The sequence below is a fragment of the Rhipicephalus microplus genome, chromosome 1, assembly GCF_043290135.1.
Source record: "Rhipicephalus microplus isolate Deutch F79 chromosome 1, USDA_Rmic, whole genome shotgun sequence".
NCBI classification, from domain to species: Eukaryota; Metazoa; Arthropoda; class Arachnida; order Ixodida; family Ixodidae; genus Rhipicephalus; species Rhipicephalus microplus.
The window spans coordinates 250,027,056-250,043,777 of record NC_134700.1 but is presented as its reverse complement, the minus strand read 5'-3'; the positions used below and the strand labels follow the sequence as shown (position 1 = coordinate 250,043,777).

The following is a 16,722-nucleotide window of genomic DNA, read 5'->3' as shown; positions in this document are numbered from 1 at the left end:
CACTGCAAATCTTATACACACTGCGAAACACTCAAGAGAAATTTTGGGTGTCTGTGGACTACCTAGCCTTCCACTAGCACTACATTGCAGGTTAAGATCTAGTGCCTATACAGTAGACTCGCAATAATTAAAACTCTGATAATTCATACTTTCAGTTCATTAAAATAAAATTCAATTTTTTGGTTGGCCCTCTATACCTTCAATGTATTTAAAATCCTCTTAATTCAAACTCTATCATTCGGTTAATTGATACTTTTTGCAGATGCGTATCAGAAATGTCTGCTGCTTTCCCACTACTGTCTAAAAATTTGCGTGCCTATATAATCCTAATAGTCCAAAAATGAAAAATAAGCACTTGAGGTTTTCAAGAAGAAAGGCTTTGCAGTTAATAAATGTTTGAAACAAAGCCCACGCATGGTAAACCGCGATGCTTCTCAACTGGTATAGAAAGCTTTGTGCTGAAGGCACATACCTATATCAATGAAGTAGTTTGAAGTTCACGATTTCTTTAAAAGGTCTGATCAGCAGTAAATGGCCAATAAACTTTTGGACTTTACACCTCTGCTTTCTGTTCACGGCATGCAGTTAGGGTTTAAAAACACTTAAAATTTTCTAAATGTGATAAAACCAATGCTTAATCATAATGCGTGGTGTCATCTCACCCATAATCATCTATCTGAGAACTTGTGATAATTTAAACTTCTTCATAATTCAAACTAAAATAAGAAATTCCTTTGAGTTCGAATTAACGAGAGTTGATATATACAAGCTGGCCGGTTAACGGTTGTGCAGCACATTGTCTTTCGCAGGCTAGGGAGCATGTTCATAGCCAACGCGTGCCGTTCACTCTCAGCGAGTGCTGAAGAGGTGGCAAGAGGTAGCGAAGTCTCTCTTGGCGAAAGAAGGTGGTCTTTCTCTTGTGCCCAAGCAAATTGTCTGTCATGACAGTAGCAAACAACGCATGCCGACATGCTAAGATCCTACGGTGCTTCACCCCTAAAAAGCATATAATGGCTTATAAATCAACCTTTTGCATGTTTGGAGTGCACATGCACCATATCTTAACGGCAACAGCGAATGCTGAAAGGAATATACGGACAAGGCCGGGCTTCGTAGAGCATGCACTTGGCTCAAGATCATTGTATGGTGTAGGCTGTTCATAGAACAGACAGCGCACGGGTCAAAATGTGCAGCTATCTGGTTGCAAGGTTGGTGCACTAGGCTGATGCAACACTGATGCTGAATAGTCATCGACGTGCATGACACTAACATCATAATTTGGCCAACTAATCATGCTGTTCCAGTGACTGGCATGATTGGTCACTAAGCAAAAACATGGCGCTGGCATATACATACTTATCGGTGCTCACATCTACTGTAAACAAGTTTCCGAAGTTGAAATGCACGTGCAAGCGCATATGCTTGGGCATGTTGGTAATTTATGGTTACCTTTTTAGACTCACCAAACAAACAAGGATGAAAAAATTTCATTAAAGCATCGTGGGTGTCCATCGTTTTTTCGTCTTTGTTCGTTTAGTGTGCTGAAAAGTGAACATGAAATTCACGCTGTCCTTGGAGTTTGAGCAGGTGTGGATTTCATTCCACAATTTCAATTGAGGAAATTTTTTTGGTACTTATGTTGAACATTGAACGAATCTGTTAAACCTTTTCCTACATGTCTCTCAGTGTACACAGCATGAATGGTCACCAAGCTTTCACAGATGCAGAAAAGAAGATATTGAAAGGCCTCTTTCTAGAGCAAAGCTTGGCAGCCAAAATGAGTAAAAGCAGTTGGTGTGATACAGTGCTTCATCGCATCGCCTTCACAGTCCCTAGAAGCAGTTCTGAAGCTGCATCAGTGTCTACAAGCATTGCTTCAGATCCTCTCGAGTGCAACACATGCCAAGTTTACTTCTAGTAACTCTAGTATGAAACTGTGTTGCCCATATGGAGAACATAGGACTAGTAGACATAAACTTTACTGCTAATTGTTCTGACTAAGGGCACTGTTTGTTGCATCAGGTTCTATCATAATCATAAATCTTCCTTTTAATTTTTGATTGCATATGTTAGAATGTTTGTCATTGTGAGGGCGTTAGGTCCAATCAAACAAAGTGACTATGTTGGTCATGCAGCTTTGTTGCGTTCTGTGATCATTTCTCATGATACAACATAGTTGGGTGCTGCCTCCCCGCCCTTTTTCCACCCATACGTGAGTGTACTCTTGCCTTTCAGGGTTCCCTGCCAGTCCTTTGTGCACGACAGTCATTTTGAAAACAGTGTGAATCAGGGCTGATGACCAGATTGACTGTGTGTGCCATTGTGCACCTCCTTGACATTGTTTTGCCCTGCATGCTAGTTCTAAGAGCTGCATGGTCATTGTAATGAAGGACGTGTTGCCTTTTGAGCAGGTGCGAGCGTGATGTGTCATTGGGAACCCAGGACCTGAATGTCCCAGCTGTTGTGCATGTGCCAAGATCTGACCAGCAGCACTGTGGAGACCTTGTTTGGCTCCAGCTCCTACTTGGGCTGTGCTGACTTCGGTCGGCACCGAATGCTGTGAGAAGTGTGGAGATTTATGGTAGTTGTCATTGTTCCCTGTGATGTCTTTTTGGTCATGCCCTGTAGGCACTGCTGCAGCTGTGCAGAAGTGTGTTGGATGCCCTTGGTTAGTGCACTGGGAAGAATGGATGTGTTGGCATGCTGTAGAACATGGGGATGCCCTGAAAGCAGCCCTGCCCTCTACCCTGCCCTTTTATTTTTATTTTTTGTTACCTCAGAACACACAAAACTTGTGGTACCTATTGTGAACATGCACACACAAACCCACTGTAGGAATCACTGCACTAGATCACCTCACTGCCATCTTATGGCCAACATGCAGCTGGAGGAATTAAATGAGCAAGGGGCTTGACGAAGCATGTACTCTTTCTTCTCTTTGCAGGTATAGTGGTAGAACGCAGAAGCAGATTGTTGAATATGTTAGGGAGAACTATGTCAAGAGGCAGCCATTTCAAAGGTACATACTCGGTCCCCAATACTTTACCGTTTGACACTCGAATGCCTTAACCGGTATGTGGCAAACATCTCTTTGCTCTCTCTCTGTTTTCACTCTCACCCATCTTCCAGACCTTGCATACACTCTCCTAGTTTGCATTGCCCTGTCCCTTGGTTTTGCAACTTCCCGGTGTTGTCTGTGCTAGGGGCTGTGCTTGGTTCTGTTGTTGGGAGTGGCATGCTTTGCATGCTTACCCTGGGGTGGCTGCTTCGACCCATGCCTCTCAAAGTAAATTGTGCTGCTTTTATCATTCTACAAACTGGTAATTCTGCTACCTTTCTACATTTGTGCCCATGCAGTGCAGCGTGCATGCAATATATTTTAGAATACAAATCTAGTGAAACTCTTTGCATCCTGTGCTCAGTAATGTTACAGTTGTATTCATTCAATATAGCAAGTAATGCAATTGAGCCACCTGGCACAATGCTTCCTTTCTTTTTTTGTCCTTCACTAATGAAATGAATATAAGCATTCCTCATGGTAAATTTGCCATCTGATTTTGTGGACTACACAGCTTTAGGCTGGATAAGGTGACAAAACTATGCTTATTGGCAATGTAATACAGTCAAACCTGGGCACATGAACCTTCTAATAAAGTGCAGTATAGTTCAACAATTGCAACTCATGGGGACAAATTGCAACTCATGATTACGGAGTTAGACAAGGAGAGCAAAAAGGTGGGTCTTAAAATTAATCTGCAGAAAACAAAAGTAATGTACAACAACCTCGGAAAAGAGCACCGCTTCGAGATAGGTAATAGTGCACTTCACGTTGTAAAAGACTATGTTTACTGAGGGCAGGTAATAACCGCGGAGCCGAACCACGAGATTGAAGTAACTAGAAGAATAAGAATGGGGTGGAGCACATTTGGCAAGCACTCTCAAATTATGACAGGTAGATTGCCACTATCCCTCAAGAGGAAGGTATATAACAGCTGTATCTTGCCGGTACTGAGCTACGGAGCAGTAACCTGGAGACTTACAAAGAGGGTTCAGCTTAAATTGAGGACAACGCAGCGAGCAATGGAAAGAAAAATGGTAGGTGTAACCTTAAGAGACAAGAAGAGAGCAGAGTGGATTAGGGAACAAACCGGGGTTAAGGATATCATAGTTGAAATCAAGAAGAGGAAATGGACATGGGCCGGGCATGTAGCGCGTAGGCAGGATAACCGCTGGTCATTAAGGGTAACTAACTGGATTCCCAGAGAAGGCAAGTGAGTTAGGGGGAGACAGAAGGTTAGGTGGGCAGATGAGATTAAGAAGTTTGCGGGTATAAATTGGCAGCAGCAAGCACAGGACCGGATTAACTGGCGGAACATAGGAAAGGCCTTTGTCCTGCAGTGGGCGTAGTCAGGCTGATGATGATGATGATGATGATAGTTCAACATATTGGTAACTCGAAGTACAAAACATGCCTATGAACCCCATAGAAAAAACGATTCTATGGTTGAATGTGCTCGAACGTGGTTAGACAAAGCCTATAGAGTTATAGCAGCAACTACCGCGGAAACCATGCCGCAGCGCGATTACGTGCGTCTGCAGTAGAGCACTGTCCATATTCTGACGTGGAAGTCTTGAGGCACATGTGCCTCGAGACTGGTCTTGCGGCTTTCGCTGACTAATAGGAATGGGTGCGTGGGAGATGAGAATAAACTGACACTGCACATGTTTATTGGTATGACTGCGCACGTGCAAGGAGTAAGTGGAGGAAATTAATGTTGACTAAGCTTTAAGGTCAAACTTATGCACCAAGTCATTTCCTGGGTTTTTACTAAGAGGATTAGAACTTCATTCCAACAATTCTACTGGCTTGAGACAGTCTCTTGAGACGATCTCTCGAGCTTCATTTTTGCCGCATGCATTCAGAGCTGCATAGTCACCATCCATGATTTTGCATTAGCAAGGTTTCATCTGCACAAGATGCGGTGCTCAACTTTTTCATTTCCCCTGTGAGTGTAGGCTGTATACATGCCTTCGACTGCACAATTAGTGACCACAGCAAATGTTACACTCAGTAGCTTCGTTTGGCTTGAGGCAATGCACGTGCAAAATCACCAAACTCGGGCATAGTGGAAGCTGTTTAAGATGGTGAGTTTAGCCGCACTTTGCATGGTGGCTTGCTCACTCACTTGCTACATCTTCATGGACAAATGGTGACTTGCCAGCCATTTTTCTGGCAAAAATGTCATGTTACGTCGTGCACGTTGTGGTGTTTGTGTAGATGGTAGTTAACCAAGCAGGTGTTTAGAGTATGTTCCAGTTTATTTAAGAAACCGTGGTCTTGAGTTGTAATCACATAGTGAACAAAGTCATGAATTATAAACATTATGGCTTTTATACTCTTCTTTTGCAAAGTAAATACTGGGTCTACATATTTATCAGGAAAATAAAAGTGCATTGCTATAATAGGCATTTGTTCTCACTCCAATTATTCAGCAATATTTATACTTTAAATAATTGAAAATAATCTGAATTTAAACATTCTTTTCTGTCAGATCAAATTCATATTAACAAGCTCATACTCTAATTCAATGTAGCCAGGTTTGTTGTATCTGTAATGTGCGACTGATGGCAGTTTGACGTAGAACCTGTTCATATAATCAACAGATGGCTTATACACTGAGGAAAAACATAAACACTTACTTTACTGCTTAATAGTTATGCCTGTTGTTGAAGTTAATTACTGGTTAGTTTTCCGACAAGAAGTACACTTCAAAACAAGAATTATTCTACAAGAATATAGTCACTATAACGAAAAACTAAATTACAGCATTTTAGTAATTTACAAGTACAAACACTGCACGTTGTTTCGTGATTGTATATTTATATTAATTTTATTTAGTTTCTTTGTTTAATTGGTAATTGGTGAGAAATGTCAGAATTGCTGTTTTTCTCTGGTAGTGTTCTTTTTTTTTTTGTGGAAAAAAAGTTGTTGCCATTTATTTACAAGAACATGTCTTTTCTTTGCATGCCACACTTCATTTTCTCAGCTAACTTGGAAAGTTTGCCATGTTCATTACAAGAAAATATATTCTAATTCTGTAACTTGTTTTCTCAGACTGTTTACTAATGCTCGCTGGTATTGTCATTGTTGCTAAATGTTTGTGGTCATATGACCACAAACCAGCAGTGCGGTATTTTAGCAAGATAAAGTAAATCAGACCTGTAGTCATGTTACTGTGTCTGTATTCATATCAGAATGTCACCTGTTCATTATGAAATATTAGAGATTGTTTTTATTTGGGTGCCACTAAATTATTCAAAAGAGTGTTCAGTAAGTATTATTCAGTAATACGGAAATTATTCAGTAAGTACCAGCTATTAAGCTGGTACTTACTGACAACTCTCACTGAGCAAAATTATTGTGACAACAGTTAGTAGATTGATACAGGGTCTGCTTTGTTGATTCATATTTATATTGCTTCAACGTGTTCATTACCATGCAATATCATTGTCATGTCATGTCTCTGCAGCCAACGTGTTCATTACTGTCATGCCATGACCATCATCATCGATGCACTATTGTCATACAGTCATTTTTATCATGTCACAGCTATTGCTGTGCGGTTGTCAGACTGAAATTGTGGTTTTGCTGTTGCAAAGGGAGAGGACATTAATTGCTGTCACAGTAAACAGTCGTAGTATGGTAGGAGCTGATTGATTGGGTGGCCTTTAATTTGTTATTTTGTTTTCTCGCTTGCCAGTCAGCACTCTGTGCTCCCACACCACCGTGTTAGTCCACAACAGCAGTCATAAATCATTCTCGCTTCTATTTTCATTATTTTTTGTAGCTCTTCTTCAAAACCTGCTGCTAGCAGCCTTACGTTGAAGCTTTTCAGAATATGACTGCAGGAGAACATTCTTCTCTGAATCTTTAAGAGATGCACATTAACATCCAAGAAGAAGCACAATGTCAGTTAAGACTCGCACTTGCAGAAGTTTATGTACATCAAATTTCTTCAAAATGTCCAACTCTTTGGCAAGAAAATTGGAGAATTTTTTTTTAATTTAACGTCCACAGCCATCATGTCATGCATATGTGATAAGCATTTTTTTTACTCAGTACCCGGAAATCTTCCTGAATCCTGCCTTTTTTTCTTATATATTTCAATGTAACCTTTTATTTAAGTACTTGTGAAGTGTCATCTACACTCAAACCTCATTGTAACAAACTAGCATTGGGACCGTAATTAGTTTATGTCTAGTACTTGCTGTAACAGTAAGAGATAGAAACTGGCTCTAACAAATTGGCAACCTTAGCGAAGCTATATTACTAGGTACAGAAATGCATGCACTGTGCAAAACAAAGTTTTCCAGTGTCCATATACAACAGGACCTTTTCCACTTCAGTTATTTCAGTTGTCAGGAGATTCTACAAGTGGTTTCCAAGTCATTAGGCCATGTCCGTGGCATCCACGTGACTTATTTCCACAAAAATGTCTGCAACACCTGTACGACATCTAAAATAAAGTCTTCTAATGTTACGGCTGAGTTGTAAACAAGAATGTGGTCATGGATTAATTTTCAATATTTAATCTGCTTTTTGTTTTAAATTTAGAATTTTGAGCATTGTGTGAACCAAATATAACTTCATTAAAGCCGATATGGGAGTGGCTGTTCCTTTTTCAGTTTCATTATAAAAAGGGTATATGTCAATAAAATCAAGCATATTGGTGTTTAGTTCACTAGAACCGATAACTCGCTATACAGTTGAACCTCTTTATAAAAGACATGCACTGGGCATCAATTCGTGTCTTTTACGTGAGGTGTCTCTTATAAGAACGGTGCCACATATGGATTTTTTGATCAGCCTCTAATTTTATGCAGGCACACTGGTGCCTCTTACACCCAATAGTCTGTTATATCGGTTTCTGTTTTAAGTGGGGTTCGACTGTATAGGTGTTTGTTAAATCGACATTTCACTGCACAACTCTAGCTTACTTTGGACAAAGGCCCTAATTGTGTTGCTGTGCCAGTCAATACCAAGGCTTTGCCAGGTTGTTTCACAAAGAGGTTGTGTGTAACCAAATTTGCATAAAACTGGCTTGGGGTGTCAAAATTGAGTGAGATTAAGTTTTGCCCAAAAGGGCACTACTTGGAGAAATTCTTGTCTATTTGGCCATTGCATGATAACTTTGGTTCAGGTAGAAAGGAATGACATTGTGCTTTTGTGAATTAGTGGCACATCCAGCATTGTGTCATATCTGCAGGTACATTAATGTCATGCCTGCTTTATAATGCATGCGTAAAATAATGGTGGTGCCTATGTATATGCTGCAGATGCACACACGTCATTGTGCAGGTAAACTAATATGACTCTTTCCCCTACCCTTTCCCGTGCCACAGATCAACAAGCCTGCGCTTACCATCTCACGGTAGTGCAGGCACTTCAGACAATGAGGAGAACATTCAGTCAGCGGCTGCTGCAACCTCAGAACCAAGTTCTCCACGACGAGACACAAGCCGTGACACACCTCGGCTTACTGAGGGTGCTGTGACACCTAGCCAGGACACAGATGACAACATTTCACACGATTCATATCGGCTGGAGGAAGGGGACTCGTCCATCGCTGCACCCACGCCGAGTGCAGACAATTCAAGTAAGGAACCAAGCTCAGTGGTGAATGGGGGTCCCGAAAGCGGCCGTCGACGGTCGGGTGAGCTCTCCCGAGCTAGTCGCAGCTTTGATGAGGAAGATTCAGAGTTTGGGTATGTGTTGCATCGAAGGGGGTTCCTCCGTGACAGTAGAATGCGGCGTAGCGAGGGGCACCCTCGCCGCAGGCCACGAACAGACGTAGGCAGATGTTCACGCCAGTCGAGCCCACCTACCATTTTTGCGCGAGCTCGTGCCCTGGGGCCTCGAGTGGTTGGGTCTGTGGATTTCGTGCACCTGGCGCAGCTGCCAAGGGCTGACAGCTTTTCATCCCACGATGACTCTCTTGAAGAAGATTCTCTTGAAAGAGAGATCATGGCGGTGCTTCGCAAAAAGAAATTGCTGGGCGATGAGCCCGCACGCTCCAGCCTTTCCACAGCAGATGCCTCTAGTGTCCAGCAAATTCCCACTGAACAGGCAAAGCAAAAAGTTTCTCCAAAAAAAGTGTCTCCAAAAAAATTTTCTCCAAGAAAAGTTTCTCCAAATAAACATTTCCTAGAAAAAGTTTCTCCCAAAAACGTTTCTCCGAAAGAAGTTTCTCTGGAGGAAAAGCCCGACTTGTCTTTAGAGCTGGCAACTGTGCCACTTCCCGAAGAAAGTCTGATGGCCCAGCTCAGCCCCATTGCCATAGGTCCTACTGAGGATGCCTTGCTGGGAGGCCTGGTGGGCATCCCACCACCTCCGGAGTACCGCTCCAGTGCTGTCAATGAGGTACTGCGCAAGTACGAGGAGTTGGAGCGCAGCCTGGCCCTTGAGCTGTCACGGCTGGGCTGTCCTCCACCACCAGCCATGCCACTCACTGTCACTCGCAGTGAGGCCTCATTGGCTCATCCTGAGGACATCAGCGACTCGTCAAATGGCCTTGCTGAGAGCGACATAGGGGAAGATGCTTTGAGGCTGGACACTGGTTCAGACGACACACTGGGCGAGAGCCCCGAGCGCACTTTTTCGGAAGAGGAAGAGACTGCCTTGGTTGGGGATGAACCAACACTGTGCAGCAGCCCATTCTCGTCAAGTGTTCCCGAGACTCCTGAGGCACAGTACCCCAGCTTTGTGGACCTGGATGTGATTGTCGGCAGTGGACTGCTTGAGCCAAGTTCATCCAGTTCCTCCATGCTATCATCTTATAGCAAGAATGGCCACCCACTTGACTGCAATCCCTTCCTGCAGTGATAGCAATTCAACACATGCTTCAATATGAAACCTTCCCACAGTGCTACCAATGCAGGTTCTCGTTATCGCAGTGAAGAGGATTGCAAGGATCAGGCAAAATGCAAAATACTCTTAGGTGCAGGCAGTACACATAGCATAGCAGATATCTCAAGTTCTCTAGCTCAATACAGTGCCATCAGATGACTTGCTGGTCATATCACTATTGTGTGAGAGGCTGCAGTGTTCCATGTTATTGATACTTTGACATCAATTCCTTCATGGTATTTGTGTGCAATAAGTGAAATCTCTTTGTGTTTCTTTGTTAAAGCGTCAACATCACTGCCTTGTTTACACGCCAGTAATGGTTTGGACCTTTTACTTAAGGGTGGCATGTTTGCCTTGAGTATTCTGTTGAAGCCCTTAAAAGGATTTCTCAGTGCTGCTTTGAAGCAATTCACTTCAAATTTTGCTTATTTTGCATCTTCTTACATTGGACATTCTACAGGGGTCTGGCAAGATTTTTTAGTGTGTCCATTGGATAATTGTTAGCACTGTTTTGTAATCTTGTGATCTGGAAAGACGTGTCATTATATATGCTCATGCTTATCTGACTAAATTGATTTAGACGGCCTTCTAGTGACTTCATCTGACAACATTTTTCCTCCTTGTTTCTTTTTTGAGCTTGTAAATAAGCTTTTCGAGGCCTAGAAAGAAAATAATTTTTTAGTTCGTGGGTCACATATGTGTGTGTTTCGTTTATGTGACCCTCATAAATATTGCAGTGCATTTTAAGTTGGGCTCCATATTTCGGAGTTTATTTTCTTTAAATTTGAAGAGTGTTTTTCTTTTGGGCAAAAATTTTTAGTTTATAAAGTTCATTTTTTAAAGGTTCTTGATACTCCAAAATTTGGAGTTTAAGTTAAATAATTCTCAATACTGTGATGTCTTAGATAAAATTGTATCTGAATGCAAAAACACCAGGACACTCGAAGCATGTTATAATTGTTTGGAAGGTTTCAATGCAGAGACCTATATACACGCAAGCACAAATAGTTTAATGCAAAACACCTAGCACTCCCGGGGGACCTATATACATTGACATCTTTTCTTCCGTGCACATCAAGCCCTTTGTTAAATGGGCGATGGGCATGTACTGTGAGATACTGTTGACTTGAGGTAAAGTATATCAGACTAACCAGCTGATGTATCGATGACCACTTGGAACATGCCCTTTCAATTAAGAACGGAACAGAAACATATTGGCCGTTGAAATCAGAGTCTATCAGATCAATTAGAAATGTCAAAAATTTTACTGGCGAGTGTTTATTGGATTTTTTCATTTATCCAAAAATACTGAGCCCTAGTTATAAGATGAAGGCATACAAACTAGTAACTCACATAGCAGCTTCATTAGCACTTTTATGAATTAAGGATATTTCAACATTATTGTAGGGATTACAAGACATGTGTCAGTGCCCCTAATGAAATTCTAACCACATAATGGTAGCACATTGTGATATTATAAAACATTATGGTTTTATTGTACAATCAGCATGTCTGATGCTTCTTTGGATACATCTTAAAGCAATGCTATAACTTCCCAGTGACAGCTTACTCATTGGGCAAACAATACAGATGATGTAAAGGTATGTGTACAAACAAGCTAGAAATCTTCAAATCTCTCTGCTCATCCACCTTTAATTATTTTATACTTAAGAACCTTCACCAGTCGATTCAGCTATATTTACCTGAATGCAAGGGGTGTTCTTAATTACTGATTTCTAATTGAACTGCCTCCGTTCAGCATCCTCCCCCTTTTTATCTTTTTCCCGTTCGTTCATACACAGCTAAGAAATACCAAGGTATTAAGAAATATCAAGGTATTAGTCTGTTTACCTCTGTTGAACTTTCATGCCATGCTTCTGATTCACACAGATTTACACTTGTCTAGGCTCAATTTTAGGCTTTCTCGCTTGTCTCCTTGGTTGATCATTCGTTCATTCATTCATTGCTATTCATTTGGGTAATCTTGCTGCCTATATGCTTGTTCGAGCGGCATTTTTTAGTTCAGTCATCTAATGTTCAGCACTGATTGCATGCTGATGACAATCAACATGCAGCATTCGTCATACACATCAGCAAACTTTGCTTAGGTGTGCATACTCCATAATCCACATCCTGATGGTTGCTCTCTTTTATACCTTGTGCTGTCCTGAATATGGTAGATATGTCAGCCTGGTTGTACTGAGGGATGGTGAAAAATATGTTCACTTTTACTTGTCGTTTATTTAAATTAATCACATGAACAATTGGTCTCATGGTAAAGATAGACAGGGCTCAGGGAATGACTGCAAGAAAAACCTCATTTAGCTGCTAAGTATTGAAACTCTTGCAATCTCACAAATTTATTTGTTTTTTTTTTTTACAAATGGGAAACACAACGTTTCGCACATTCTTTGGTACTTAGGCACCCTTAAAGGGGTAATTACCATAAGAAATGGTAATAAGGGCTGCAGCGCGAGCACGAAGGTGCTAGAAGAAACAGACGAAAGGCGAGGCACGGAAGGCAAAGAGGACAACACGAGCACTGACTACCAGCTGAATTTTATTATTCGCAGCACACGTGATAACAAATACAACAGGCAACCTTTTAGCAGCAAACGTGAGCAACAAGACATATTCTGGGGAATAGTCTGATAAAAAGAAGGTACAATGATAAAATGGCTAACCCTTATCTAAAAGCGCGAACTCTTTGTCATGCAAGGCCACCGAAGGTTGGCTCACGCATCCGTCACTATGTTTTCTAATAAAATACGCTTCAGCTATTTCACGAGTTAACCTGTCCATGTGGCGTGCCAGCACACTCACGCCCGGAAATCGAGGCTGGCACACGCAGCTTTTGCAGTGCAAAACAAGGTTTGAACTAATTCCTTTGCATATATCATTCATATGTTCTCCTAACCTTTTATTGATGCACCGCCCAGTTTGGCCTATATAACAACGACCGCACGTTAAAGGAAGCATGTAAACAACACCAACTGCGCAATCTGCAAATTTATTTATGTGTTTTACGGCGCATGTCCAACTTTTTTTGGTGATTCCACTAAGTCGCTCATCCGTCATTCTGCAAATCTGCAGGGGCTGATAAAACTTGATGATTTTGCATGGGGCTGATAAAACTACATCTCCACCATATCTCGAGCCTACCTTCTTCAAACCATGAGATATATTGTAGAAGTATGGGATGACTGCAACTCTTTTTCGCTCTTTATTTCCTCCTGCCTTTTCTTGTTTTTGTTTGATTTTTTGCAACAAAGCTTCGCACACTGAAGAAATTACAGATTTTGGAAATCCCGCTGACAGAAGTCTGTTAATTTGCATTGTTACACTATCAGTCATCTTGTGTAGGCATGACTTAGATAAGCCAGCACTAACAGCCGACGAAGCAATAGCTCTCTTGACCAGTTTTGTGTGGCAGGAGGCATAGTTTAACAAGGGTTTAACACTTCGCGGTTGGTATTCCCAGCATACGTGATTTGGAAACAATGTAATATTAATATCTAAGTACCTCAGTGATTCCTGTTGGGGAACTTTGCAAGTGAAGTCTAGCCCACCTCCATGTGTTTTAAAAGCGTGTGTTTTTGAAGCGTATTTTATTAGAAAACATAGTGACGGATGCGTTAGCCAACCTTCGGTGGCCTTGCATGACAAAGAGTTTGCGCTTTTAGATAAGGGTTAGCCATTTTATCATTGTACCTTCTTTTTATCAGACCATTCCCCAGAATATGTCATGTTGCTCACGTTTGCTGCTAAAAGGTTGCCTGTTGTATATATTATCACGTGTGCTGCGAATAATAAAATTCAGTTGGTAGTCAGCGCTCGTGTTGTCCTCTTTGCCTTCCGTGCCTCGCCTTTCGTCTGTTTCTTCTAGCACCTTCGTGCTCGCGCTGCAGCCCTTATTACCATGAATTCAAACCAACTAGCCCAAATAGCCATTCTTCTTCTACCATAAGAAAATTTATTGCCAAATGGGTACTATGTGGCACATTGGCACTAAGCTGATTTTATGGTGAATTTCCCTACTCTCAAATCCCCGTAGTATCTGTGTGTTGACCTCTTTGTCAGTGACCAGAACATTATCTTTGAAAGACATACTACAGCCACATGTGTTGATATCATTGCTGGCCGAAATCCAGCAACTCTCCCTTGCTGCGTACATGAATACACACAAGCTATGCAATATTTGAGCGTGCGGCCTTTTGATAACATCCCTTTCACTGTTTTCCCCCTGGCAGCCACTTTCTTGCACCTTTAGGACACTCAAAAAACTAGCAGTCATTTGACAGCCGTGCTAGCCACTGGAGCACATTTTTCATCTCACAGAAATTTCACATTATATATCTATACCCTTTAGTCCTTCTTGTACTTACAAGGAAATTCTTGTTCACATTTAAGTAAGTGTACGTATGCGCAGATACAGTGTCACCTACATGTAACACCCTTGGTTAAATCATTATGTTGGACACTGGGGGGAATAGTTGTAGCAGCATCAGCTTCACTTTTAATGTGCTTAAAAAAGAAACCACTGTAATTGTTAAGTCTTCCTGTATGATCCAGTTTTAGTACACTCATATGAGAGTCCTTTGTTGTGCTACTGGGACGTGCAGGTCTGTCCTGTTGTTTAGAAGCTGCATCTTAAGCTAAAATTCATGATGTATAAAAAAAGAAGTTTGTGGAAATGCTGGTAGGATGAAATTTTGGACTGGCCACTGAACATTTGTAAAGAAGAAAATGGTGGTTTTAGTGAAACTCGGCAGTGATGTCTCAGATCCATGCTGTGGGCATGCAAGTATTCGGTGATGGCCTTCGGGACATATCGCCAAATAGAAGGGTCTGGCCGAAATTCGAAGAGAATTTTTGTGGACTGAGTATGTTGGAAATAATTTTGCCATATTTATTTGGTGGGCTATCATACTGAGAAAATATGCATTTCTCAATCATCACTTACAGTTATTGTGTCATTGTGTAGAGTCATTGAGACTTGGTAGTTTGCATATTAGAATTTATTCAGCTCCAGCCTAGAAGGGAAAACATAAACATGCGACTTTAGCAGAAAATTTTACCACCCTTCAGTTTTCATGAATAAAACTGGGAGCTGCCACATTGATGAGGATGACACTGCAGCACGCAACAGGTTACGTCAACTGCCATTGTCACTGGAGACACCCCACTTCTCCTATATGTGTTTGTATGTATGCAGTCGTGTGTGTGTGTTTGTGTGTGTTTGTGTGTGTGTGTTTTTCCTCACAATGTTTACAACTTTTTAAGAGCACAAGCAGTTGCCATATTTCAAAACCGAAACATGAAGTCTAGCTGGTCAATGAGCACTGATTGTGTAGTGTTGGTAAACTTTGTGGGCAGCAAGTTACTATACCTCTGGATTTGTTAGAAGTATTCATGAATCCCCATTTATTTATATATTTATTTATTTATTCATTCATTCATTCATTCATTCACTCATTTCCAGAGCACCTGCATTGCCTCAGAGGCATTATCAACTGGGCATTTTGTTTTATTTTTTTTCTTGTGGATTATGAGTGCATGTATCTATCTAGTCTGCTCAGATATCATTAGCTTGCACTGCAGTTTTTCACTTTGTTTAAACAAGTGTCGGCAGACATGCATTTTATTTGTGAGGCAATCAGAGCTGTGCCATGTCCTGTGCACCTTGTGCTGGCTGCTACGAGTGAGTGTGCTTTTTAAGAAATCCCACCCAGTGAACAGTGAATGAATGAAAGCTTCGATGACACTTGAGCTTCGCGTTCAAGTGTATAGTGCAACTATGTAAATGGGCCCTGTTCGTATCAGCTCCTTCGCTAGCAAGACTTTGCTTCTTAGCGGACACCTCAACTGTGCCGTGAGGAAAGAAACGTTTGTGCGCATAACATTAGTTGTTTCGACCTCTAATAGAATGTATGCTTGGTGTAGTTGAGAAGTGTCCACTACGCCGTAATCAATCATTTTGTGAATTAGCAAAACAACCACTACATCCATAAGGCAATAATGTGGAGGTGCTGTCACCCTCTGTAAAATCGTTTGCGTCTCGTGGTGCACACTTGTCCCGCGAGCAGTAGACCGCAGTCAGAGTTAACAGTCGTCGAGCGATAGGTGGCGTTATGCTCACCATTGGTTATCACCACCATCATCATCATCATCATGGTTAGCGTGGTAGCAGCAGCAGTGACGTCTGGCGGCGAAGTTAGGTGGGCGGTCAGATAAAATTGGCGAGTCTCTTTTGGCATGTGCCGACTGGCGCGAACGGTTGTCTCCTGCGGTTGGTCCATAGGTGGACGGCATCGCGGGTCGTCTGCCATAATCCCATCGTGTTCATTCAATACGCACACCTACACAGTTACACACTTTTCGGTGATGCTGTTACTGATTATTAGGATTAATATTACTTGAGCGCTTTGTAATGTGTAGGCCTTTAGATCACTAACTCGTTGTGCAATTCACGCAGTGTGAATCCTGGTGTGATTCTACGCATCTTCGACGCAATATTACATGTTTTAACGTGACTCCTCGATCTATATGATGCCTGTTTAAATTTTTTTTTCTGAAATTTTCTAGTACTGACACGGGTTTGTGGCAGAAGCCTGCCTGCCTCATGGAAGGCCTGGGTTCAATTTCGATTTCAACTCATGATTTTTATTATTTGCATCTATTGGTGTTTTTTTTTTTCACAGGAAATACCGATTTTTCACTAACAGCCAATGCTGGCAGCATCTACACTGGAGTGCATTAGCTGCTAAATCACCAAAAATTCTTGTTAGTACTATTTGTAAAGTAACACTAATGGT

General features: G+C 41.5%; 1 protein-coding gene across 3 annotated transcripts in view; it reads left to right on the top strand.

The window, feature by feature from the left end:
- Cdep (Chondrocyte-derived ezrin-like domain containing protein) overlaps window positions 1-16,722 on the top strand; it is a 108,060-nt gene that overhangs the window by 46,948 nt on the left and 44,390 nt on the right. For 2 of the 3 annotated variants that reach the window (XM_075893065.1, XM_037434929.2), the window contains 2 exons: window positions 2,945-3,019; window positions 8,404-8,657. In XM_075893065.1, coding sequence (XP_075749180.1) covers window positions 2,945-3,019; window positions 8,404-8,657 — 329 coding nt within the window. The remainder of the gene's footprint in view (window positions 1-2,944; window positions 3,020-8,403; window positions 8,658-16,722) is intronic. The other variant, XM_075893072.1, reaches the window with a different exon arrangement.